A 27,468-nucleotide genomic window follows, 5' to 3' on the forward strand; every position below is an offset into this window, starting at 1 on the left:
TGCTAGCGTGCCTGTAACGCTTTCATATTCAAGCTATCTTATATCATGCATTTAACTCCATTATGCAGTATTGACAAACCCTAGAACAAGTTTACCTCTAAAACTGTAAGTTGTTGCAGCAGTTCTAGTCACATACTTTAAATGTTTAAAAGGTGTTCAGAAGCTTTCATGGCTCTGCATCAGAGAGCTTCTGCGTTGCTTTGATAACACTACTGGGGAAAATGAAGAGGGAGAGTAGAGTGGTTTTTTAGAGATAAATTAAGACAATTCTCAAAGCATTTAGAAATAAAGGGGCTAATGGGAACTAATATAAAATTGGAAAAAAAAAAAAAAGAGAGAAAAAGTAATCCCTAATGAAGTTCCATTGAAATTAAGCTAACAGATGACAAGTATGGCCCCAAAAATGTTTATAATAATTAAAATGTAATTACAAATTTATTTTGGAGGTTTGAGTAGACAAACCTTGGGGTTCAGATGTCACAACAGTTTCCTTTTTCTGACGGAAAAGCTTCCAACGAGGAACTGCTGGTGGTTGTGGCGGTGCTACCAGAGGACAGGACCTAGTTCTAGTGATCAGGACAGGATGGCTATATAAGTGGGAAAGCCCATATCGCCTCAGCTTCTCTGAAGAATCAGCCTATGAAACATGGAAAGATAATCTGACTGAGGTCAGATCTCATTTCTCACATCTCTCTCACGAAAAAGAACAGTATGCACACAAAAGCATCTAACGGCTTGGATAACAAATGAGACAAAAATAGTTTCACCTGACAAGGCTATCCAAAAACTTTCTAACTAGAATTTGATATTCGGCAGAAAAGTATAATTGAATACTTAGAAGTGGTTTACATATATTTTACTTTTCACAGTAGATTCATCACTTCTTTCAACTTATTTATATAACTATATTCTTTTAGGTGCTAAAGAAAACATAAGTGATGCAGAATGAAGATATAAGAAAACAACAGTGACAACATTTTGTTTTAAATAAACATATTTAAAAATACTGTTTCTGAGGCACAAAGTCCTTACTTCATAATGAATTTATAAAGCAGCAGAATTCTAAAAGCAACTGGTCTTTTAGATAACTTGTGAAATCTCCATAACATAATATCACTTTGAACCACTACATCATTAAATTTAAGCTTTTTATCTCCTGGCTAATTTAGAAAACACATTAAAGGCACTGCAGTTGACCTGTGTACCAAAGCCCTTAGCAACAGACTTAAGAGCAATTTTAGATGTGGACATTGAGTGGTGCTCTTCCCATTAAAATAACAATGGTCCGGTACTTAACATTTTTCACTACTGAAAGTTCTGTTACAAGATTTGTACATCCTTTTTACTTTAAAAATGAACCTTCTTTTACTTGCTAAATAAATTGCCCATAACTTTAATTTCTTAACATTCTCAACAGCAAGTCCTCTGACTGCTCCTGCTCATTGTCAAACGTTCCTGAGGTTCTGTAACTCTAAACTCTGCAGAGAAGAATGTAGTTGTGGTTGTCAGAATTACTTGAAGGGAGAGGATCAAATTAAACAGAGTAAGGTACAACAGCAAATATATCAGCCTCATTTGATCTTTGAATTTATAAAGATATATTACAGGAGTACTGACTGGGTACACATGCATTCAAGCAACTTAAAAATGCAAGTTAAAACATCTGAGATTAGAAAGGATTTTGAAGACAACCAGTTAGGTGCCATAAAGGACAACTTGTCAGCTGCTGAGTAGGAGACACACTTGAATGACTCAACTATTGATTTTTTTTTATTTTATTTGAGCAAACTTAAGACAATTAAATTCAAGTCACATCAACCCAAGGACATACACACTAGAAATCACAGCTAAAAGGGATACTGCAAAAATTCAGGAGGGAAATTCTGGTATAAATGCAGTTAAAGACAAAAATTCCTCCAAATTTAGGGAGCAACTCTTATCCCAAACAATGAATCCACTCTTCCAAACTTTAATTATTTCTACTGATGTAGTATGTCTGAGCCCTCAAAGAAAGCTTGAAAATTGCCTTTTTTAACTGAGGCCCACCAGAAATCCACTACACTTCTGTCAGCTTCCATTTTTCTACCAGTCTTTACTAAAACACTGGTTTAGACATATAGATCCATCTGCCTCATCCTATTTGGTCTGCCATACCTCTTTTTCAATAATCTCTGTATCCTAACAGACTGAAGCCAAGTTTGAGACTCAAGGCCTTAGGTGGCAGGAAAGGTAGAACCCTATGTCACAGTTTGCTTTTTGATGACTAGTATTACTTATTATTAGAAAAGAGACCTTAAATTAAAATAAAATAATAGAGAGCAAATTAGTCTTCAAACAGCATAATATACACAGCACAATTTAAAAAAAAAGTAGTGCAAGAATTAAGAGCAGCAAAGCGTAACATCTGCAAACCATTTCTGGAGACTTCTGTATTCTATGTAGCCTATCAGTTTTTTGAGAAGGTAGCTTAAATTTTAATGTTCTAATTATGATAAATATGTTTTAAATGTACAAAAAATTAAATCTAATTAATAATCAACTCAAGAAAGCCTGCTCTGCAATTATAGTTTTCTGTAGAGTGTGAGTGACTAAGTGGAAATCTCAGCATTGTTTTTTACTCCAGCTGCATGAATTGCTACACTTTCTCCAGCCTCTTTCACCAGTTACAACACTAATGATTGATAGAAATAGATATAAAACATGCTATTTCTTATGGAGCAGAAACATATATCAGAGAAGTCATTAATTGCAGTCTGAAAAAAAATTGAAATTCGTGTTTTTCAAGTAGCCCTTAAATAATTAAGTCTTTCCATTCAGAAGTATCTCATCATGATGCATTTTCTAGTCCACATCTAGCCTCTCCCAGGAGACTTCAGCTCCTGGGAATCCAGAGGAAAGCGGAGTAAAACTGAAAAAAATGAGCAGGGCTGTGGCAGGAAAATGCATGATCAGAATACAGAAGTGCCGAAATATAAATTTAACTGATAGTCATTACCTGGTGACTGTTTCACCATACTAGTTTTATTATTTTTGTTACAACATAGTTGCTACAAAATGAAACACCCCTGACAATAAAATATGTAATGCTTTCTTGTCCTGAGAGCATAGATCTTACCATCTGCCCTAATGAAAAAAATATCCTCTTCAAACAAATGTAGTGGTATACAGCCAGCATACACGACTATTTCTGGATGGGTTTGCACAGAAGATTCTACAAAGAAAACATTAATATGCTTTAGAACAGGGGAAACAGTAAACAAATGTTGTTGTACATCACCCTAAATCATTCTGCTTTCTCCGCCTTATTTTTATATTCTTTTCCTTGTCTGACTGTTATTTCATTCAAAACAAGAGCTCATTGTAAAATACTCAGAATAGAAGCCATGGATAGAAAACACATTGTTTTAATCCTTGCCTATTTAGACCATCAACAGCTTTTGCATATTTTACTTCTTTTATACAAATAAGTAACAGAAATTACAAGTTAGAAATGTAACAGCTCTCACCATTGTTCTTTTATTTCTCTTCAATTTTTAATAATACTAGATACTAGCATGAAGAACACAATACACATCATCTGGGTAGATGAAGTTAAAACATACTGATTGGTCAGTACTAGGTAAAGGCTTCTCAGTAGTGAAAGCAAAATTTGATCTTGACAGTAAAAGGATCAAAAGTCAGAGCTCTGGACACTCCTGTCAACAGATATGCAGATTGAGATAAGCAGTTTGAGAAACAGAGTGCTCATAAGCCAGGGTTACTGGTCTTACTTCTGTCAAGGAGATGTAAAAATAGAGGTAATGATGGCTGCTTCAGGAAGTGTGAGGGGGTGACCCCATAGCTCTTACCCCACACGCTTTATGGAAGCTTGTTTTCCTGTAATTCTGCCATAGGCAAGGTGTACAAGCAGGGGCCTGTTCACTTTGTTAACCCTAGAAATCTGCTGCACTAGGCAACCACGCAATTGTCTCATACCTGTATCTGTGAAAGAACCATTGTTAATTCCTGAATGATGAAGAGAAACCAAGGCTCTCTGGCTAACAGCCAGTTCACTCATGCTGAAGGGAAATTAAGAGTCTGAAGAATATAATACTAGAAATATAGGTCTGTGTTTTGACCTAAAAGTCAGCTCAAAAAGGATATCTATTTCTCTCTTTTTCCTTAGTCATCTAAGAAAGCATGTGAAGACAGGATATCAGTACACAGGCTGTGACACCTGTTTTTCATTGGAATGTTTTGTCTTTGTTCCTTTCAGCTCCACCTCAAATACAGGATAATTGCTTCCTATGTTTAGTAAGTATTCAACTGGAAGTTGCTCTAAGAATAGGTATTTTCTGCGAAATGGTATAAAACAATGCTGCCTGCCTACAAAGAAAAAAGGGAAAGGAAAAGAAAAAGGAAAAGAAAGGAAGAGGAAAGATATGCAAGTGGCTGGAAAATACAATTTATCAGACTTAAAATCCATTTATTTAGAAGGTATGCAATGTTGTTTTCTTAAAGCAGTAAGATATCTCTGTATCTTAAATATTCTTCCAGAAATTCAATTACTCAATTAAATACAAGCCGATGGTAAGTCAGAGCTACTTTCCAGTGGATTCTTAATATTTCTCACTGCATGCTTATGATTCCCATGTTAACCACAGCTCTTGAGTTAGCTTTGAGTTTCAACTTATTCAAAAGCAAGGCTATTTAGGTTTGATCTCAGTATTTACTGACATATCTGATCTATTACAAATACAGCAGTAGTAGCTACGATGTCTGACACATTACAGAACAGTATGTGCCAAAAGGCACACCAATCTCATTGCTTGAGGCAATTATTTCTCAAATAGTAGTAGTAGTAGTAGTAGTAGTAGCTCTCTACAACCTGAAAGGAGGTTGTAGTGATGTGGGTGTTGGTCTCTTCTCCCAAGTAACAAGCGATAGAACGAGAGGAAATGGCCTCAAGTTGTGCTAGGGGAGGTTTAGATTGGATATTAGGAAAAATTTCTTCACCAAAAGGGTTGTCAAGCATTGGAACAGGCTGCCCAGGAAAGTGGCTGAGTCACCATCCCTGGAGGTACTCAAAAGACATGTAGATGTGGTTCTTAGGGACATGGTTTAGTGGTGGACTTGGCAGTGTTACGTTAATAGTTGGACTTGATGATCTTAAAGGTCTTTTCCAATCAAAAGAATTCTCTTCTATGATTCTACAAAAGTATTTCATCAAATACCAGGTGGAATGTAAAGCTGTCATACTCAGTCCAAATGGGTTGTGAAATAAAATGTCTGCAGGGCAGACAATAAACAGCAATGAATAATTTACTAGAGCATGCAAATGATTAACCAGGCACCTCATATTCACTTTAATAACAGTATTACAATACTAGAAAGATTTTGTACATTATGCCAGTACCTTTAAAAAATAATATATATTATTTGAGCCTTTTTCACTGTACAAAAAATGAGGAGGATGTATGCAAATTATTTGCCACCAAATGTACTGTTGATTAGCGTGAATTCAGCATCTGGGGAAACTAGTTAAAACAGACAGCCTTAATGAAATTGTATTATTAGATGAAAAATGTTGTAACATATGGTACAACAAAACAGTTAGATTCAGCAAAGCTTATTATTTATATCCATCAGTGTGGATTTAAGAATTTCTGAATTCTTGTAGCTGCTTAAGTTTTACATTTGCAGCTTTGCAAATTCACTTACAGAGAGCAAGTACTACACAACCTGAACAAATGTTTCAGTCCCTGGGAGAAGGGAAAGTATCTTCTGAACTGATTCATGTAACATATATATCCAGCCACTTAAAAAGAAAGGCCAAGAATTAAAATTGTTGGTTTTAATAGTTCTTAACTGTTCTTATTTTTAAAAAAATCATAGGTTTTGAAGACTCGCAAAGAATTTTGTCACTATATCTTAATGTTTCTCTTAAATATTTATTTGTCAAACAAGAGCTGATGCTGAGTTTTAACTTTCCAAAACACTTCAGTTGGCTTTCAATATCCTTCTCATCAGGTGTGCAGCTCATATGTTAGCCTCTGCTGTTTTATTAGTCATGAATTAGCTTTGCCTATTGGAGGGTATTTTTTTGGTCTTCAGAAAAACAACCTACGTGCTTTTCAGAATTGACATAAATAATGCAGAATGATAATATGCATTTAAAAAACCAGAACAAAATATTAGGCTCTGGTCCCTACTTATAAATGAAAACTCTTTTGAATAGGCAAAAGGAAAATGAAAATAACTTTACAGTTGTGTTATATATCTCATTGACTCTGACGGTTAACATTACAGATCTGCTTGTATGATTTCTGAAATTTTTAAACATCATAATAATCTCCCAACACTTCTGTAACATATAAAATACTATCATCTCTAATTATAAAACTGGTACTAAGGCACAATGAGACTTAGCAAAAATAAATGGTTGGATTGTAGAACAAACTCCCAAATTCCCGGCGAGTGCCCTCTCCAGTGGAATAGTATTCCCTTTCCAGCAGTTCAGAAATTACTAGGAAAATCATTAGTCTAGAAACATAAATGGAAAGTGGAGCGGTGGCTCTTTATAGGAACAAGGGGCCTAAGTAGCTCATATCACATCATCATAAAAACTCTTTACAGAATGAATGGACTCCCTAGATATGAAAGGGGAAATAGTTACTAGAAGGAAAGGCTGATCCATGGAAAAGTGCAGATTGTGTGCTGAAATGGGCCAGTAGGAACATACGAATTGTCTCCAAAAGTTTCCCGAGGACTGGCTGGCTGATAAGCCACAGGACCAAAGAGCTGGCTGCTCTCAGGAAGAGCCCCTGACTGATCAGGTGAAGGGCTCGTTATTCTGCTGGATCCACGCAAGAGGATGAATAGAGGAACAGGTTCAATGCTTCAAAGATGCTGCAACTCATATTGTATTTGGGACTTGATGAGATGCATCCACGGGTCCTGAGGGAACTGGTGGATAAAGTTGCTAAGCCGCTATCCATCATTTTTGAGAAGTCATGGCAGTCTGGTGAAGTTCCCACTGACTGGAAAAGGGGGAACATAACCCCCATCTTCAAGAAGGGGAAAAAGAAAGACCCGGGGAACTACAGGCCAGTCAGTCTCACCTCTGTGCCTGGCAAGATCATGGAGCAGATCCTCCTGGAAACTATACTGAGGCACACGGAAATCAAGGAGGTGATTGGTGACAGCCAACATGGCTTCACTAGGGGCAAATCATGCCTGACAAATTTGGTGGCCTTCTAGGACAGGGTTACAGCGCTAGTGGATAGGGGAAGAGCAACTAATGTCATCTACCTGGACCTGTGCAAAGCATTTGACACTGTCCCGCACGACATCCTGGTCTCTAAATTGGAGAGACATGGGCTTGACGGATGGACCACTCCGTGGATAAGGAATTGGCTGGATTGGCCAGTCAACGGCTCGATGTCCGAGTGGAGACCAGTGACAAGTGGCGTTCCTCAGGGGTCAGTATTGGGACTGGTCCTGTTTAACATCTTTGTCGGCGACACGGACAGTGGGATCGAGTGTGCCGTCAGCAACTTTGCTGACAACACTAAGCTGTGCAGTGTGGTCGACACGCTGGATGGAAGGGATGCCATCCAGAGGGACCTTGACAGGCTTGAGATCTGGGCCTGTGTGAACTGCATGAAGTTCAACAAGGCCAAGTGCAAGGTCCTGAATGTGGGTCGGGGCAATCCCAAGCACAAATACAGGCTGGGTGGAGAATGGATTGAGAGAAGCCCTGAGGAGAAGGACTTGGGGGTGATGGTTGACAAGAAGCTCAACATGAGCCAGCAGTATGCGCTTGCAGCCCAGAAGGCCAACCGTGTCCTGGGCTGCATCAAAAGAAGCGTGGCCAGCAGGTCGAGGGAGGTGATTCTGCCCCTTTACTCTGCTCTCCTGAGACCTCACCTGGAGTACTGCATCCAGCTCTGGGGCCCTCAACATAAGAAGGACATGGCACTGTTGGAACGAGTCCAGAGGAGGGCCACAAAGATGATCAGGGGGCTGGAGCACCTCTCCTATGAAGACAGGCTGAGAGAGTTGGGGCTGTTCAGCCTGGAGAAGAGAAGGCTCCAGGGAGACCCTATAGCAGCCTTCCAGTACCTGAAGGGGGCCTACAGGAAAGTGGGAGAGGGACTTTTTACAACGGCAAGTAGTGACAGGACAAGGGGGAATGGTTTTAAACTGAAAGAGCGTAGATTTAAATTAGATATTAGGAAGAAATTCTTGACTGTGAGGGCGGTGAGACACTGGAACAGGTTGCCTAGAGAAGTTGTAGATGCCCCCTCCCTGGCAGTGTTCAAGGCCAGGTTGGATGGGGCTTTGAGCAACCTGGTCTAGTGGAAAGGTGTCCCTGCCTGTGGCAGGGGGGTTGGAACTAGGTGATCTTTAAGATCCCTTCAGGTGTCCCTGCCTGTGGCAGGGGGGTTGGAAGTAGATGATCTTTAAGGTCCCTTCCAACCCAAACCATTCTATGATTTTATGATTTAGGGGGTGCAGCAGGCATTGGTCTGAGTGCACAAGGGATTCAGAACTGCATTTATATATTTGTATTGGGTCTGGCTGGGATGGAGCTAACTTTCTTCAGAGCAGCCTGTACAGCGCTGTGTTTTAGATACGTGACCAAAACAGTGTTGATAACACATCAATGTGTCAGCTATTGCTCAGCAGAGCTCACATAGCATTAAATCCTTCTGTTTTTCACTGTGCTGCCCCAGCAGGTATGCTAGGGGTGGGCAAGAGGTTCAGTCCTTCTGATTCTCTTCCCCATCCCACTGGAGCGAGTGACTGGGTGGGGACTAAGCTGCCAGACAGCATCAACCCACCACAACATTATAACCCACACAAAATCAAAAGCCTGTAAGAGAAGTTTCCGCATACTTAGAAGTAACTGGTATGTCGATGTGTATGAAACTAAACAAGGTAATGAATATACAATCCAATGAATACAAAAGGTTTTGTCATTTTAGGAATAAAATATAAACAATATCGAGTAGTTAAATACCTCTCTAGAAATAACTCATATTTATCATAGAAAGAAGAAAAATTCCCTTAAAATCCTCATACTCAATAGGTAGAGTGAAATCTTGCAGGAGGGAAATAAGCACTTTTATGATGCTGGAAATGAAATAGTTTCCAAGCCACTTACATTAAAAAAAAAAAAAGCAAAAAAAAAGCTGTTTCATTAAGTAAAGTCATCATTACAAAATGCCCAAGAACAATTCAGAAACTTTTTACAACTATTGCCTCTGGAGTTTGACTTTGAACCTAGCCCTGGTTTCAGACAGAATCACAGAATGTTAGGGATTGGAAGGGACCTCGAAAGATCATCTAGTCCAATCCCCCTGCCGGAGCAGGATTACCTAGACCATATCACACAGGAACGCGTCCAGGCGGGTTTTGAATGTCTCCAGAGAAGGAGACTCCACAACCTCTCTGGGCAGCCTGTTCCAGTGTTCAGTTACCCTCACTGTAAAGTTTTTCCTCATATTTATGTGGAACCTCCTGTGTTCCAGCTTGCACCCGTTGCCCCTTGTCCTGTCAAGGGATGTCACTGAGAAGAGCCTGGCTCCATCCTCATGACACTTGCCCTTTACGTATTTATAATGCACAACAATGGTTCTACTGTCCCAGGCCACTCTCTGCAGACCATGTCTCTCATAAAGCCTGCAAGCTTTTTCTCTTGTGGATGCAATCTCACAACAAAAATCCGTTTTAATTCAGTATTATTTCAAACTGCAATTCTTCTTTTTTCCCTTGCATTCTAATAATCTTAAATTTGCTCCATATCTTACAGCCTCTGACTCAACAATCTGCACATTTACTTCTATTCAAATTCTTATCAAGTTATCAGTGAGATATCTACCTTTTACTCTTTTTCAAAACTCTTTTCTGGTTCAGACTTAGGATAAACGAGTTCTCTGACCATCGTATTTGAGCCCTGAACTAATATTCTTTCTAAATAACCTTTTCACAGGCCACTAACTGTCTTTCAGAAAACAGCGTAAACTGTGCTTTAAATGGCAGAACAGAGATCAAAATGTCATTGTAGTTCTTCATATGGAAACACTGTCTGGTGATTTTTAATGCTCTTTCATGCATTTCGCGCGGTTTCTAGAATTCATCACTTGGATCCTTCTGCTTTGCCTTTGCTTTCTTTACCCCACGACATGCTTGCGTACTAGTCATGCTCCTTATATTCATGTGAAATGCCTCATTTTGTATTCCATAACTACTACCACTAAAGCAAATTACATTCCTGCAATACATTTTAAAATTTACTGCTGTTTAATTCCTGTAGTAGTACATAAGGTAGGAATTCAAATGAATATATTTGCTTATGACAAACAGCAATATTGGTTTCATATAAATTAAAATTATTTAAACCACCAATTTTAATCAGGATTTAAATCAAGAAGTAGGAATGCAATTTACATAGTGAGTTTCATTCTTGTTATACATTTTTACTTTGTAGCTATTTTCTCAAAGAAAGATGCTCTACCTATTCTTACCTATTGATTTGCAACTAGATAATATTCCAGTTAATCAATATGTTTCTTTCTGCTAGCCACATGGAAATGCTACATGTATGCAATATAAGCAACGAAAAAAGCAAATCAGATTCATGTCCATTTATGAAGATTTTCTATATTTTATAGTAGTAAGTACAACATTTGTTATTGACTGATTAGTTGACTGATTAGTATTTGCTTTGGTTTGTTTAAACTCCATTTTGTCTTTTTAAAAAAAACAATTAAATTTAAATGCACAAAGCAAGAATTTACTTAATTTTTATGCTATCATGAATGTATCAGTACAAAAAATAAATTCATCAAGATATTATTCCAGGATAAAGGAAACAATTTGTTAAACAATCAAATCATTAATTGTACTCTAATGAGTATTTCAGGCCACCCTGCCCCCCTGCCCTTCAACAAAGAAGCATTCCTGCTTTTTCCAATCGCAAATTACTGTATAAAGTAGGTATTGAACAAATAAGTTATTAAAGAGGAAGCTCTTTTTTTTTTTTGTAATACAGAAACACAGTTTACCACTAGAACAAATCTTGGTCCTACATGACTGGCCAGCAACTTCCAAATATTCTGCACAGATTTACTTTAACTTAATACAAGTTACAGGATTTTAATAGGTTAATAGAATAACTTCAGTCTGTAATGAAGCCTGTAAAGAACTTCAATTTTTAAAAAAATTAGTATATTTAACCTCCCAATTAAGTCCAAAAACAAATAAACGCAAAGCCCTTTGCTTTACATATCTCCCGTTTATATTTTTAGCTTCAAAAGAACAGGGCTTACTTTCAGTTAAGGCCTGAAGAGAACTTTGGGCTTCTGCAAACATTTGTGAAGACTGAAGTGCTAACTTGTTTTTTTCTTTTTCTCCTTCTCTGCTTTTCTTCTTTCCAGTTTCTCTCTGCTCTAGTTTTTCTATTAAGCAAAATAAAGATTAAATATTTTTCTTTTTCATACACAAACTTTCAGTCATAAAGTCTCAGACTGTGTAAATGCTTTAATGACATTTTAGATAAGTTTAAAAAAAAAATCAACCACAAACTATTCCAAGTCAGAAGAGCTGAGATACAATAAAGAACTCATGTAATTCAGTTTAAAAAAATTAAAAAAAAAAAAAATTCTTAAGATGCTAATGCAGATTTACAGAGAAGAGGCCAGGAAGGCTTCAGTCCCACCTTCCAGTTAGTGCACAACTCTCATGTCCCTACTGTAGTGTCTGGAATTCCTGAATTCCTGGCACTGTGTCAAATATTTTCTTCATGTCCTTGCTCCCGTGCATCAGTAATTTAAAAAAAAAAATCTAACATAGATGAGGCATAGGTTCCCAATGGACACGGATGAAGAAAGTCTCCCACAGTCAGAAGCTTCTTTCAAGCCTTATAACTTAGACTATAGGAAAATACATTTCTAATTTTAAAAATCCCAAACATTAATAGAGCATCTGAACAAAGCTTGTAGCCTCAGAGTTGGAGATTACAGAGCTATATCGTAACAGTGCTTCCCCGATTCTTAGCTGTTTCAGTTACTAATAGAATTTCTAAGTCTTAGGCAGGATTAAATTTACAAAGTTTTCTGGGAATAAATTAGAGCACCCTGTTGAATGAATGACAGTGCTGTTCCCAGTGGCTGCATCCCTGTGCATGTCTGTTCCAAACTCTGAAATATCTGCTACGCTGGTGGATGGGTCATAAAATGATAGCAAGGATTCCTAAGAAGACAGAATACCCTCAGCCAGGTATCTTCTAATATTTTTATAACACTTTCGACATTAGGACTTAGCATTTGGGATTCAAAGTGGGGAAGGAAGGGATTTTTCTGAAAATCTAGGAAGAAACAGAAATTTTAGTATATGATTTGTACCTTCCAAAGACATTATAAGTGTTGTAAAATTGCATCCATGCCTCCAAGTTAAAAACAGCAACTAAGAAAACGGCCTCAGATATAAACATTGAAGAATAATATACTGGAACAAACAAGTTTCTAAACATAATTTTTTTCATTTGAATGTAAATAGGATTAGCAGCTCTTGAAGAAAATTAATACCTGTACCTAGTAGCATAAACAGAAAAGCTGCTATAAATTAAAATGCAGGTAGTCATTAGAACATACTTGTCAGAACCCTCTGTAGGTAATCATGCTTTGTAACATCCATTATGAAATGTATAATTTACTGATGATCAAAGTAGTGTAACCTCTCTGTTATCCCTCTGCAAGGAACCAGTCTTTAAAGAAATGGCTGTGACACAGAGCTGAAGAAATCTCTGCCATAAAATTAGGCCATTTTCATAAAATAAGAGACTAGTACTGCTTCTGTAGGTTAAACAAAACTTTTTTGAATTTACACCATTGCAACATGTTCAGTGAAAAAACAAACTCACTGAACTGCATGTAGCATAATAAAGACATACAAATTCAAAGCCAGAGGCTATGCTAACTTTATTTATGCTTGACCTACAAAGATAACACTACCTAAAATTACAGACCTTTGCCAATTTTATCAGCTTTCTCTGCATTCTCGGGTTTATCTGACTGCTTACTCACAGATGAAACTTCATTTTTTAACTCTGAGACTTTGGTCTCTTTAGGTTTTGTATCTGACTGAGGAGTATCAAGTTCTGGAGTTTTCTTATTTGGCAACTTGAATTCTGGCACAATCTCTTTCAAAAAGCCCCAGACTTTGTCCAAGTATCCAGGCCTTTAAAAAAAACACATGTATATGTCAATGATAATGATACTTGCAATAAGAAAATAAAGTGTGATTTTCATTTAGACAACACTATACTACAACTGACAGCCCAAGTCTTACAAAAATTACTGGGTTATTTTAGTAAATAAAACACACTTGCTTGACTTTGTGTATCAGCCAGTTTGTTACGAGACAGACTATGGACAGACCCATAAAGAAAGAGATGGTGGTTAGAGAAGCATGTAAATGAAGCATCCTTTCTAAAGCTTTTTAGCAGATAAAAGTTGGGGCAGAGAAATTTGCAGACCACTTTGCAACTACACCATATAGTAACTTGATTCTGGCTCTGTACATTAAAAACCTTCTCAAAGGTACTTCCAAACTAGTTTTTCCTAACTGTTTCAGCACAGGTAGTTCCATGCTTCTTCCACTGATTCCACCAGCTACAACAGCTTTTTGACATGACAGTTGCAGCCATACTGGTTCTCCACAGAAACTCAGTGATTCCAAAAATAACCTAAAACCAAATGAATTGTTTAGGGCCATGAATAAGCTTCATGCAAACTAACTGCATGCAACCTCTTTTTTCAAAAAAAAAAAAAATTGATTGTACAATGAGCTAAAGCCATCTACTATTGCAAGGATACTGTGGCATTCACATTTTTTTATTCCAGAATATAATATATTTGCAGTGCCAGAGTCGTGAATACTGTTTTTTGCTCTTGCAGTTGTAAAAATAACTACATAAAGAAACAAAATTTAGATTACTTTTAGATTTCTAAGTCCATGGGCTACATACACACTACTGTAAGACAGAAATATATTAAAAACCTAAATTGCAGGCATAGATTGGGACATAAAAATTGCTGAAACAAGGGCTAGAATAGTCTTTGACTGAACTTATTGAATACTGAAATATTCTTATAAATAAACAATTGTACCTAAATGAATTTTATATAAACCAAATCTATTTGTTTTCTATGTATTCATTAGAATGTATACTTCAGAAGGCAAAAAGTTGTAATTTTTAAAAAATATCTAAGTATTTAGTGCCTGTATCCTGGTCATTCATTCAGTAAAAAGAATGTCAAGCTGGAAAATTAGAAGGTCTGTTCTTTAAAACCACAAAACAGACTTAAACACACAGGAAACAAGAAAAATGTTATTATAGGTCAGAAATACTATTTTTGGTTGGAAATAGAAGTATATCAACTGTTCCAATTTAAAAGCTGAAAACACCATACTAGCTGAAGTTGATTACTTCCAAATTCATGATGTATACTTTCTACAGTACATTCAGATATAAAGTTATTATTATTACTGGCAGACATTTTGCATATGTACACTAGATGAAACATAGATTTCTCTAACCCTGTTTTCACCACAGTGCTTAATATGAGTTAAAAATAATTTTATAAAGAATAGGCATCAGCTTAACGTGATAAATAGCTTTACAAGCAACTGTATGACCTACAAAGAAAAACACAATAAAATTGCATTCCTTGAAGGCACATTTCCCAAGTGCCAGAATTAAAAACTGTACGCTTCCCAAAATTGATTCTGAAGGACTTTTAGGGCTTAGCTTTATTTTTCATGATGACTTATAGAATTATATTAAATAACTAATATGTAAATTGTTTAATAGAAGAACTTACTGGAGAGGAATAACTTCTGGTATCCATCCAGTCAGTGTATGTAGAACTGTAAATTCCTCCAGCTCTCTTTTTCCAGTATCATGTATACTATAAGATAAAAGCAGACATTATACAAAATTATCATATAACTAACTCACAGTAAACTCTGCAGTCTACATTGCTTTCTGTAAGAGCAAGACCATACACAAACAGAATAGCTTGCTGAAAAACAAGTCAATACTTGCAATTTTAGGAGCTTTCCAAACCACTGCTGATTACTAGCCTACAAAGTCAAATTTACTTTTACACCTTTGCATCAGGCCCATTATTTTAGTGTTCCCTCCTGTACAACGGCATAGTTTCAAAACTGTTAGCAAGCATACTATGTATTGCACACAGTAAAGCCTCTTTTTTCAGGGTTGGAGATGTGGGTTTGAAATCCCTTATGCTAGAAGGGGGATATGAATCTAGGACTTCCATTTCCTGAGTAGCTGCTTTAACTCCCAGGTTATTATGCACGAGTTGGCTGTACTTCCAGTGTACCACACCTCACTCTTTCAAACTGATACAGTCTCTTAGTCTCTAGAGAGATTTCCATCTTTAGATCCTGAGAGGACCAAGGCTAAAGATGCACGTGGCCATGACTAACCCTTGTGCTCTGGAGAAATGCAGTATTTCAAACATGTTCCTGCAAACAGAGTTTCCTAATGGGCAGCTCTAGGCAACTCCCTCGCCTGTGTAAAAGTACTTTAGATCACTCTTCTGACAAACATCACTTGATATGACCAGAACAGGGAAGCTTGACTACTCAGATCAGTGTTTTGAATTCTTTTCTGAAGTTTAGTCATTTAAACAGTTGGTGTTCATTGCTCATCTCATAGGAACCTGTGGCCATAAATGTCAATCATTGGCACCATGGGCCACCTTCTGCTTTCCAGGTCAGATTTAGGGAAGTGGATCACCGTACAGACCAAACAGCAGAACTATAGCAAAAGCATCAAAAGTAGCTTACAATATTTTATTTTCAATACAGGTTAAGTCCATACTGGTTAAGGCTGACAAGTAAAATTTCATTAAAACTTTTTGAATATTTCCATTCGGCAGAAAACCACGTGAAGGTTTTTAGGGATAATGACAAAGAGAGAAAGAAAACAGGGAGAGTACCCCAGTCTCTGCAAAGTTTTCTGCACATAAATTTACAAACACATCTAAAAAGGAAACACTGCACCTTCTGTAGCTACAGGGGATTTTGCTTTACTGATTCACGGCATCAGCTTTCAGATATATGTATATTTGTCATTACAAAAATTTTAGCAAAATATATTTCCCACGTATACTAAAACAACTTTTTGCAAATTCCATGTGACTTCACAAAACAAATGGAAAGTGAGAGGACTAAACATACCTCGTATTTGCCAGCTTAATGATAGCTTTACACAGCAACATTGGCCAAAGTTCAATTTGACAGGTTGTAGCTGGTAGTAACAAATTATCCGCTTCATTGAAGGGCATAGTGTCATCCACAGTGATCTTTCTCCAGCATCCCTATGATAGAGGGAAGGGGAGGAAAGAAGAAAGAAAACACTGAGTTTGTGGGCTGGAAACAGAACAGGTATGTAAGAGAACTTTCAACGCTTTCCCAAGAATCCATTTCTACTGTAATTTGATTTACATTACAGATGGCTTTAAAAGAAGTTCTCATATAACATCTAAGAAGCATGGAAACAGTATTCATAGCATTTTATTACTGCTCTGACTTATTTATTTCATAGATTAATCTAATTACAGCTATTTCCAAATATATTTCCTCTCACATGTGTAGTCCATCATGTGCATGCATTCATTGCTGTTTCTTCAGCTGCCACGACAGATGCCTGAGAAACAGTAATGATTAAAAAAAGGCTTAACAAAGATATCAGTTTTGCAAATGCCTCTTTAAGGTCTTCGTCTGGAAAACACTTGTGATATAAGCAGTCCCCCTTTCTTCCAAGAGCTACCTGGGGATATTGGCTGCAGTGGTTAGTGTCCTGTAAAGCAGTAAGATTGTATCTTATAAAACACTATAGGAAACAACACAAAATGACTGAATGTAACAAATACCCATATTTCAGGATAAGAAACAAACAGGTAAGACAAGATACTGATGTCTTCACTACCAGATATTGCATTAGTAAATTGAGCTAATATCCCACAAAATCTTGTCTACCATTCTCCAAAAAAGTCTCTGTCCTAGTGATCAAGACATAATAGAGAGGCTAAGGAATTAGAGGGGCAATAGCAAGTACTTCTGTTAACTCACCCACAAAACGATGAAGAATGACCAAATCACCAAAATATTCACCATACGTTATCAGAGAAGGCAAAATTATTGCTCTCTGCTTGTAACTAAACTGTGGTTTCAGGCTGAAAGGCCTGTCAATTAACTCTATATGAGTTCTATCGGTTTCGGAAGAAAACAAATGTAGGCCATATGGCAAAGATACCCAAAAAGCATAAAAAAGGTTAATATTTTTTTAGGATAAAAACTATTACTTGACAGCCAAAACTAAATTTTTAAGATTTTCCAGGTTAGACAAGGACCTAGTAATTGAAATGATCTCATATTCATCTCCTCTTTCAGTAATTGCTGAAGTTTAATAGAGAGCAGTACAAGTTGAAAAGCAAAGGGAAAGACTGAAGAGATATTTGGTTTTCTATAGCTCAGGACATTTTTTAATTCAGAGTAGTAATTCTGTGCATGTCATTCTTGAAAGGCAATAGTATTTTTTGCATATGTAGCACCATTAAAAAATTATTCTCCTTGCCAATTGCTCGCCTTTTATACTTAATAAATAATAGAATCCATATCGCAATTGTTTTGCACCAGTGATAACCTTTTTATAGCATTTCACTATTAACTCTAGAAACAATTATGCTGGTTTAAGGAGATAAGACACCAAGAGAAAGAAAAAAAATACATGAGGCAGAAGGTTTATGGACAGAAAAAAAGAAATAAATAGGTGAGAAAAAGTGGAAATAAAGAAACAAACTCAATGAATCTCAGGAATGCAAAGTGAAAGTAGGATGTGGGGTAGAACTGAAAGAATATTCCGTCAATTGTGTGAAAAATTATTATCCATGGGTTTGACCTGGAGGGCAACAATCCCCTCAGGACCCAATACAGCATTTTACTGAAACCAGTTCATTATTCTTGCACTGTGCTTTCTCTCCCTTTTCATTTAATTTTCCACTTTGTCCTGTGAAATGTGTTTCTTCTGTCTCTCTCCTGATATTTGTCTTTTCTCATTTGCACATTTTCTTTAATCTTCCACCACTTGACCCTCTTTTTTCTCCCCGTTTTTCTTTCTGTGAAATACAGCTGTACAACCAGAGAAAAAGAAATTAAATAAACCCAAAGGCCCAAAACAAAATAAAAAAAAACAGAAGTGACAAAGAAACTAAAACACCCTGATAACTCTTATAGATACTTTAAAATGCAGTCTTTTATCACGAGAATACACAACCTCTGCAGCATTAAATTCACGCACAGAATAATGTCCTCTGCTGAGGAACCTTGGCAACATAATTTCTGCCTTCTCAAACTCATGCAACTCTTATTCCCTATACAAATATAAGTTATTCTGTAAGTAGAGGCAGTAGTAAGGGATGAGGAAAGCACAGACATGTAAATCAGCTAAGTGCTTCCCCTTACAGGAAAGTTAAGAGATTCTTCCAGTTTTAACTGCTTTCCTATTTCTTCCTCAGTGCTGGCTAGCTGACATGTATCAATAGCAAACTGCATGAAACTTCCTTTTAAAATATCATATTTGATTTATACTATATTAGAACTGTAAGTTTTTCTTCATACAAATACATGGTGTAGGATTATTTAGAAATAGAATTAATATGCTCAGGGTTTTATTCCTTCTCAAGAGACACGTATCAAACTGCAACGTGCCTAAGTGCAGCTATTCAAAAATTCTCCCTGGCTTTGTTTGCATTTATGTTCATTCTGAAAGATGGTCAGATTTATAAACAATTTAACAGGGTGATGGAGAAGTAAAAGAAATCCCTCCTTACTTTTATACACAGGAACTTTTTATACTATAACCACTAGAGCAATGGTTTCCAGCGACAGGAAATCGAATATGAGCAATTTTCCAAGGGTCATGGAAGTGTTTGAGTAATTATCTTGTATTTGTAACTGTAGAGATTTTCTGAAAGAACTCTGCGCTGAAGGTGTTCCTAAGTGACGTGCTGCATGCAACTGCGAGGCTCTCTCCGCACCTCCAACACGAAACTCTGCCAGCTTAATCCATCGGAGGCACGTGACCTGCTGCTGTCCCTGTCCAGGAGCACTCATTTGCTGCAGATGTAATGCAAGTTCCTTCACTTTGAAGTTCCAAATACATTGTGAGATGGGGAGTTTGTGCCCTCTCCTTTTGTAGAGCAATACTAATTATCTCAAATAATGGTAAACTGAAGAGTTGCCATGAGGACCATTAGGAAAATAAAATCTCTTCACTCTTTACCAAATTACATATATATTCTCTTCCTCTCCTGTGCTATATTTTTCTGTCTGCTATAGTTATGCAATTAAGGGGTGTTGTCCTTGAATATTCTGACCTGCACTCTTATATTCCACCTTCCAAATCCTTCCATTAATCACATCAGTGCTTTTCACAAACACAACACTCACAAAACCTTTCTCCCCAAATTTAAGAGTTTCATTCTTATACTTACTGTTGCTCTTTCTTTTGACTGCCTCCTATTGGCTAAGAACATCTTCTCAAGAGACCTCTACTTTTTATTTTTTTACCATGGGTTAAAAACAAAAAAAAACCCTCCAGATTGTTCCTTCTTGATTATGCCCTTCTCCTCTTGCATTTCCTTCAGTCTTTGGTGGGTCCTTTTTACTGTATGAGGGGGTTTTTTTGATGCATATATATTAATAACGTATTCTCCCAGAAAGCCAAATGAGCAATTTTTTTTAATTCCTTCATCACATTTTAAGGATATGAAGTAATGCTGAATATACCATTTCCCTCAAAAAATCTTTTAATATTTAATTGCTTTTTCTTCTAATTAATTATGTCATGTTTTGGATTGAATTTATCTAAAGTCAAATTCCAGCTTTTGGACCTTTTTGTATTTCACTACAAAGTTCTCCACTAGAATTATCTTCTTTTCCATTTATAACTAACTATATGCAATGCTTTTGTAACCTCTATCAAGCTGGAAGAGACACAAGTTAAACACATGACAGTCTAAAATCTAAATGATGCTGAAACTTTGGAAAAGAATCCAAGTGTCACCCTTTGGTTTTTGGTCCCATGACTTATATTTTTTCAGAGCAGTCAAAGCTATAGTCATGGAACTGTCCTTGTAGAAACTGGGAGTTTTAGTCCTTAACAGCTGAGAAGGGAAGAATATTCGGTTCTTCCTCTCCTTGATAAGTGCTCTAACCATCATATTTAATGCAAAAACAGAGGTGGCAGTCATCTGATAAAAGATATGAGCTCTCTATAACTTTTCATGCACTCTCACAGAATAATATAGTGCTTGGTATCTGCATAGACAGACATACCTAACACAAAGCCCTAAGTTAGCTGCCTAACCTCCAGGAAAACTCTCAGAAACTCTGAATATTTGTTTGACTAGTTCTGATAGCTCCTCACTCAGTACGTAAGACAACTTAATCATCCTTGGAAAAAACCCCCACCTATCCCCATTGACAATAACAGACCACTTCACCACCAAAATTCATCCACTTAAATTCTGCTGCTGGAGACGCCTAAAGCAGGCACCATCTCAAGCAGGTACTCTGAATGTGTCCATAGCTTACCTGGATCTACTGATATGAAAATCTTTAATTTCAGCAGCTGAAGCCTCTAACCCTGCTTTGTTAGAGATGGTTATGTTTGTTCAACTCACATTGTGCCAAGGAACAGATATGTCTCTTTCAGCCTTCCAATGCATAGAAGAAATATTTATTGAATAATTGCTTGTTGGTGTTTTTTTTCTTAACCTTGCTGTTTATGTTTTTATTATCAGTAACTTGCAATAGCAGGTTTTTAAATATTGTATAGCAATACTATTAGCAACTTAGAATTTCATTGGCTACCTTTGGCCTTCTTAATCAGCTGTCTGCATTGTCTTAGCTGTTCTCGTTGTATTCATGAGGGCACTGATTTTCACTTTTTTTTAAAAAAGCTTTCTACACATTCTTTTAAGGTTTTGTTTCCTTTTTTAAGTAAAACTTTTTATGTTTCCATAAATATCTAGTAGTCCAATGGGACGCCTTTGAGTTTCATTAGCACTTCCAACTTTATGTTTCCAACTGACTGTCAAAAATATTTTCAAGTTTGGGCCACTGGAAGTTTAATAGGGTCAATCATACGTCTTAGTGTTTTGTGACATATTCTATTTGCAAAAGACAAGTGTAACCAGAATAAGCCTCACAACATAGACAACTTCTAACTTTTAGGTCAGTGATTATTTCTTTGTTTATTAGTATGAGGTTCAATATTAAATTAAGGTGTTCCCTGGTGACTGTAAATATGCATTAAAAAAGTTATTGTCTGTTATCTTTAGAAAGTCCATGGGATGTTTTGGTTTTACCAGTACATCTTCAGTAAATGGTCCTCACACTGGAAGTCATTAATCACCTTTAAATACAATTGGATACAAATAGCTCTGTAAAGTAGGCCAAGTTACTTAAACAATAAAAACCATTCTTAATCCTAATCCACCAGAGGTGTGGGCCACTTGTCTGACTCTACTAAATATTTGATCAAACTCACATATTCTATAATTCACTACACAGGAACAGAAATATTTTAAATATTATTTCAAAACAATTAATGCACACACACAAAAAAATCAGCAGATGAAATTAAGACTGAAACAAAAATGGGGTAAAAGTTACTGAGTGAGAATTTAAATCATACAGTGCAAACCTAACAATCAGCCTTCATATTCTTCTCTCTAGCAAAAATGAAATGAAACATACCTTCTTATTTAGTAAAAACCAACCATGAGAATTCAAGTAGTAAAAGGAATTTCCATTCAGGTAACACACACATATGATGCTTAGTATCGTCATACCTTTTTGAGACACAGAGTAAAAAAACCCAAAAATATCAACAAGAAGTACTTTCATAAAACAAAAAGGTATAAGAAAGAAACAAAAGAAAGGAAATTTCTGTATGTGTGCCAAATAAAAAAGAGTTTACATTGGACTATAAGAGGACACGTGATTTAGAAATCAAACCCTGTAAAAATAGGATGTAAAGTATCACATGCAGCTCAGAAAAACTACAAATTGTAAAAATTAATCACTTCTTAAATCAACATTATTTTAACCACTCACTATATGATACAGAATGAACAAATAATTTTCTGTCAAATGTATTGAAGCTATGCTTTGGGTTAAGGAATGACATTGAAAATTGCTGTTTGACACAAACAAAACATCACAAGTATCAGAAAAGTTACTTCAATAGATAGTTTGAACATATGCAACATTAGCAACTTCATTATTGGATCCTCTTTCTACAATGTAATAAACTCAAACATAGTATCTTGTTGCAGTGCCCAGAGAAAAAAAATCTCCTAACAATCAGCAAAATTCTACATAATCTATGAAAAAAGAATATTGCCTTTTCAAGCAATAACTCTGTTTTATCAAGTTCTAAGTTGTACAAAAATCACATTAACTGTAAAAGGCATTTTTATTAACATGCATCAACAATTTGTCAACACTTCTACTCCTACAAATCCGTATCTTTTCAATAATAATACATACTTACCCTAACCATTAAAATTTGCCATGATAGCTGCATAATATTTATATATTGTTGTGAGGGAAGTACTCACCATCCAATAAAGTTTCACTACATATTTTCCATAGCTATTGTACAGCGGCATGTGTCCCCTGGTAGCTTTACATAAGGCATAAATATGTTCCCACGGTTTCCAAAAAAGTGTGGATGTTCCATTAGTTAAGGCCTTTTCATTATATATCTTCCAGACGGCATAAATTTCACTTATAATCCATCTCATCAGCTGAAAACAGAGAAAAAAAATATTTTTGTGCCTTCCATCTTTTAGAAAAATTATAATGATCAAAGAATAAAAAAGATCTTGTTTTAAATGAAGAACTGCCATAAAAGTATATCTATGGATTAATGCAAAAATTAATTTCACTCGTACAACTTTTCTTAAAATCATCATAATATCTATCTACAATAGCACAAAACTTCATGAAACTAAGTAAGAGCACAATATAAATTACGTTGTTCATCATTTACCAAAGAAAAAATGAGAATACATGATTTCAAAATAAATTATGGTACAGGATTTGTGAACTGTCTCTTGTTTCATTCTGACTACTAGATATAGCTGCTAAAAATCACTATTGGCTTTAATACTTGTTATTTGTACTCAGTAAAAACCAATCCTAAATCATTAGAAGTATTTAATAATTTTAAAAATTTAAAATAGCTTTAACTAGAAGCTTTAGTGCATGTGTTTTTCTAACATGCAGATTTCTGATGTGTGCTATAGTTTAGAAATTATGAAGTAATATTATATTCAGTAGGGCACTCAGATGCCTTGGTTCTACCTGCTTTATATTTTCCCCTGATCTGTAGAAATTCAGTAAACATTCATTCAACTCTGGAGAGAAGGAAAAGACTGGCTGGGTGACAGACACATACATGCAGGCACACTAAGAACATGACTTCAGGAAAGCTTGAACGAAAAATATAAATCCTTTCTAATATAGCTTTTATTTGCTCTTATCTTTAGATGATATTATCCAGTAATAATCTTCATAGTATATAGACTGTATATTTTTTTTTTTAAAAAAGCATGTTTGGAAAATGCCATCACTGATTTAATTTTTCAAATTCTAAAAAAAGTAAACACTAATTACACAAATCTAGATGATTTTCTGCCATTTTATTCCCATAATTCTTTTTTCACTTTGTCACAACTTATTTCTTCATGGTAGATATTTGGAGTGAAATCCAAAAAGTTAAAAAGAGTTAAAAAGAATGAAAGAAAATGTTTTTTTAAAAGGGACATTAATGTATTTGCACCTACCTCACTACAAAATATATGCTCATTTGCTGAAACAAGGTCAAATGAGGTTTCATTTTTGACAACCACAGGAATCTAGGAGAAAGTAAATCAGTTAAGTCCATAGCTAAATTATCTGGAAAAAAATAAATTAACATTAATGTTTGACAGTAGTGACATACAAATGTTAGACATTTGGCAAACATTCATTAGACATTTGCAAACTAAAGGCCATCAGTTTGCAAATCTTGTAGCTGCTTTGGTATTTTTTAATAAAAATGCCTTAAAATGTAGATGTTCAGAATTTTAAAGAATAATTATTTTTACCAGGAGATTTAAAGAGTATCAAATGAAATAATTACATAAGTAAATGGAGATTCCCACAATTTATTCATAACATTTGCAGTTCTGCATTTAAATCATGATCATAACACTGTCTCATACTTAAGAGATTTCCTTGGCCCCCCACCAAGATACAAAGGGATTTGTTTCCTCATGGTCAGTTAGATAGTGGTATTGTCAGTATGAACAGTGACTTTATCAAACCTTTGACTGTATTACATAGTTTTGATGAATATTACTTGTTTATACCATCTGTTTTCTTCTTGTAAGCAGTTTAGAAATAACATACTAGGGTTGTGGTTTATTGAACTAAATATATTTGTGCCTTTTATCACTTATTGGTGATCATTGCTTGATTCTTTGCTTACAACACTAAATAGGCTTGTTTATGCTTTCTTTTATAGTTACTAATAGACTAAGTAGCAACATATATCATCTTAATAGCCTTTCATCACTTGACATTTACATAAATTTTTAACAACTTACAAAATTTATAGTAATCATAGCTTCTTGATTCAAAATACATTGGACCAAAACAAGCATCAAAGTTTTAATCAGATCTTAAAGAAAACAAATGCTTTCTTCATAGTGCTCTAAAGATAGATTTTAAAAGCTATTTTTAATACTGACACGTTTCCACGGCTTTCTAGGCTGCCATCTCTCTTGCTCTCATCTTTCAGCTACCTCTGCTCAGTTTATGCATTTTGGCAGAGTTTCTCATCCAATCTTTTGGTCTTGTCAATTACTCCCCTGATCTCCTCCTCTCCTTCCTCCATTAAAAATTAAACTTGGACATGTTTAGTGTCTAGTTAATACAAAAATGAACTGACAAGCTGACAAAAGGAAAGCTGACAAGCCTGAAAAAGTTGGAAGGGTGGTCAAAGTGTTTGAAAACTTCAGCAATTCATCTGAAGCAAAAACACTTTAAAACTTTGATTAGCAACAGCATTGGAGAACGCTAACCTTTGAAACAGTAAGCTGTTTATTTTCTTTGCAATTAATTTTGAAAATGAACTGAATAAGAGCTTTGCATAATTTTAAAATGTTATGGTTACCTTCCAGACGAGTACTGTCAAAGACATGGATGCATTTGGTATGCAGACTGGAGAAATACAATAGTTGAAGTGAGAAAAATTACTATCTTTCTGATAAAACTAATGCATGGTTTCAGGACAGATAGTTACTTCAGATATCTGCTCAAGGGAAGCCTTAGTTGAAACAACCAACTTGTTTTGCCATGACACTGATTTTTAAGTGAGAAAACAAGAACACAAAGAAAAGCAGGATGGCATTTCTCTGTCCATCATTTCTACTGTAAAACAAAAAGGATGTTCCCATAAGAACTTCCTGCTGCACTTAGATGAAGGCAAGGAGATGTAGGTAGTGTAATCACCAGTAACAAGGGGGAGCTGCCAGCGGGCTCCTCTGTTACCATGCGCTGGCTGGGTTTATCCTGCACCAGGCACCACACAAGCCTGCAGGACAAGCTGTGTGTGCAGCACAGGTTAACTGCTATACGGATCGCTGACTCCTCCGTGTACAACGGTCTCCCAAACAGGATGACTACGCATGGTCAAGAGGGTTTTATCTGTTGAACTAATTTCCACCTCGAATTTTCCTCTACTTGTGACATAGCTAGGTGGGAAGCATTTTTTCATTATGACCTTGCTTGTTTCTTACCTTATTTGTTAAAAACTCATGTGGACGTTTCCATGAATGGACTTTTAGGGATGCTGGCAATTCTATTTTCCCTTCAGGATCCTCAAAGACAAGCTACATAAAATATACATGAACAAAAATGGAACATTTTTTATTAATTCCATCTTCCACATTAACTGCCTCTTCCACAAGATTTAAAGTAATTTATTGTTCACATGATAATTCATTTAAGGGGAAAAATAGCATAAAAAGGAACTAAGAGATTCTATAACAGAACTAAAAAGAGTGCAAAGCCCAAACTGATGATTCAGCACAAAAGCCACTTATGCTGTTCAGAGAAGGTTATGTGGCCTGCACTGTGTAATTGGTCTATGTGAAATGATTCCTTTCTTTTCCACCATTCAGAAAAACCTCCCAAAAAACTGTTTAAGCTTTTAATTCAGGCACTCTTTTACCAAGTTGTTTCTAAGTACTTTTTCTACCTCACTTATTTCTAAAGTTTTTTAAACTGAAGACTGAAAATAGATATCTAAAGCAATATTTAGACACAAACAAAGCAGGTTCCATGCATTTAAAACTGCTAGAGAAACCAAAGAGAGCTATAATTATACAGCATCATGAATTAGAGATTCTCATAGAAAGCATCATATAATTTTCAAACTTCAATTTCCAAAGTGGTACTTATTCTCCGTGTGAATAGAAGGCATCAGGATATATGGTATCTGTTTATTTAATAGCACAATGTAGGATGAGTAGATGCCTCTGAAACTGCTCATGCTAACAGAGAAACTAATCGGTTACATGGTTAGTGCCTTCTATTTGGGCTTGGAATTTTAAATAGCTTTTAGGCATATTATACATTTCTGTGTGTTGCACAGGCCACAATGTACACTGTTTATCTTCTACAGACCAACCAAAAGAAAGAGTTTCTGGGAAGGAAAAACTACAATGCTTTGAGTACTTACTGATTAAAGGAAGGCAAAAGAAAATACATTACAAAAGCATAAAAAACAAACCCAAACCAACAACTCCAATTTTCCCCACACTTTTTTCTTGCTTGTTTCATTGTGTAAGTTATTTCTACATAACAATCTGCAACAAACTGAAAATGACGTAACACTACACAAAGAAACACTAGGAAAAATGGGGAGATACAACTTCCTTTAGCTTACAACTGCAAAAATACTTTGAAGGAGGATATTGTAGGTTGAGTTAAACTTGGCTGACAAGAATAGGTTTAACTTATCTTTTATTTTAAGGTGGCTATGAGAGACAACTGCCAGGTCTCAGGAGTTCCTGTTCTAAGGACAGGAGCCTCAACCGTAAGTTCTACAGAAAGGACAGGCAAGAAACAGGCCCAAGAGAAACAGGCAAGGTCAAATGCACAATCTCAGCAGCACATCGCAGTGCTCTAAGAGATGCTCTTACGTAGGGGTGCTTGGTAAAAGAGCTTTAGTGTCACAAGGAAAGAGATCACTTCCGATTGATTCCTTTCTCCACACAAGAAAATAGGACTGTTTATATTCTTGTTCTAGGTGTACTCAAAGGTACTGGA

At 36.0% G+C, this 27,468-nt stretch overlaps 1 protein-coding gene across 1 annotated transcript in view; it reads right to left on the minus strand.

Moving 5' to 3' along the window:
* Positions 1-27,468, minus strand: part of ADGB (androglobin) — a 129,602-nt gene that overhangs the window by 83,630 nt on the left and 18,504 nt on the right. Inside the window, 9 exon segments of the mRNA XM_068409340.1 lie at positions 463-637; positions 3,123-3,211; positions 11,316-11,444; positions 13,013-13,224; positions 14,871-14,957; positions 16,255-16,394; positions 22,707-22,895; positions 23,937-24,008; positions 25,935-26,027. Of these exon segments, the coding sequence (XP_068265441.1) occupies positions 463-637; positions 3,123-3,211; positions 11,316-11,444; positions 13,013-13,224; positions 14,871-14,957; positions 16,255-16,394; positions 22,707-22,895; positions 23,937-24,008; positions 25,935-26,027 (1,186 nt within the window).

This window comes from Nyctibius grandis, chromosome 1 (assembly GCF_013368605.1).
Source record: "Nyctibius grandis isolate bNycGra1 chromosome 1, bNycGra1.pri, whole genome shotgun sequence".
NCBI classification, from domain to species: Eukaryota; Metazoa; Chordata; class Aves; order Nyctibiiformes; family Nyctibiidae; genus Nyctibius; species Nyctibius grandis.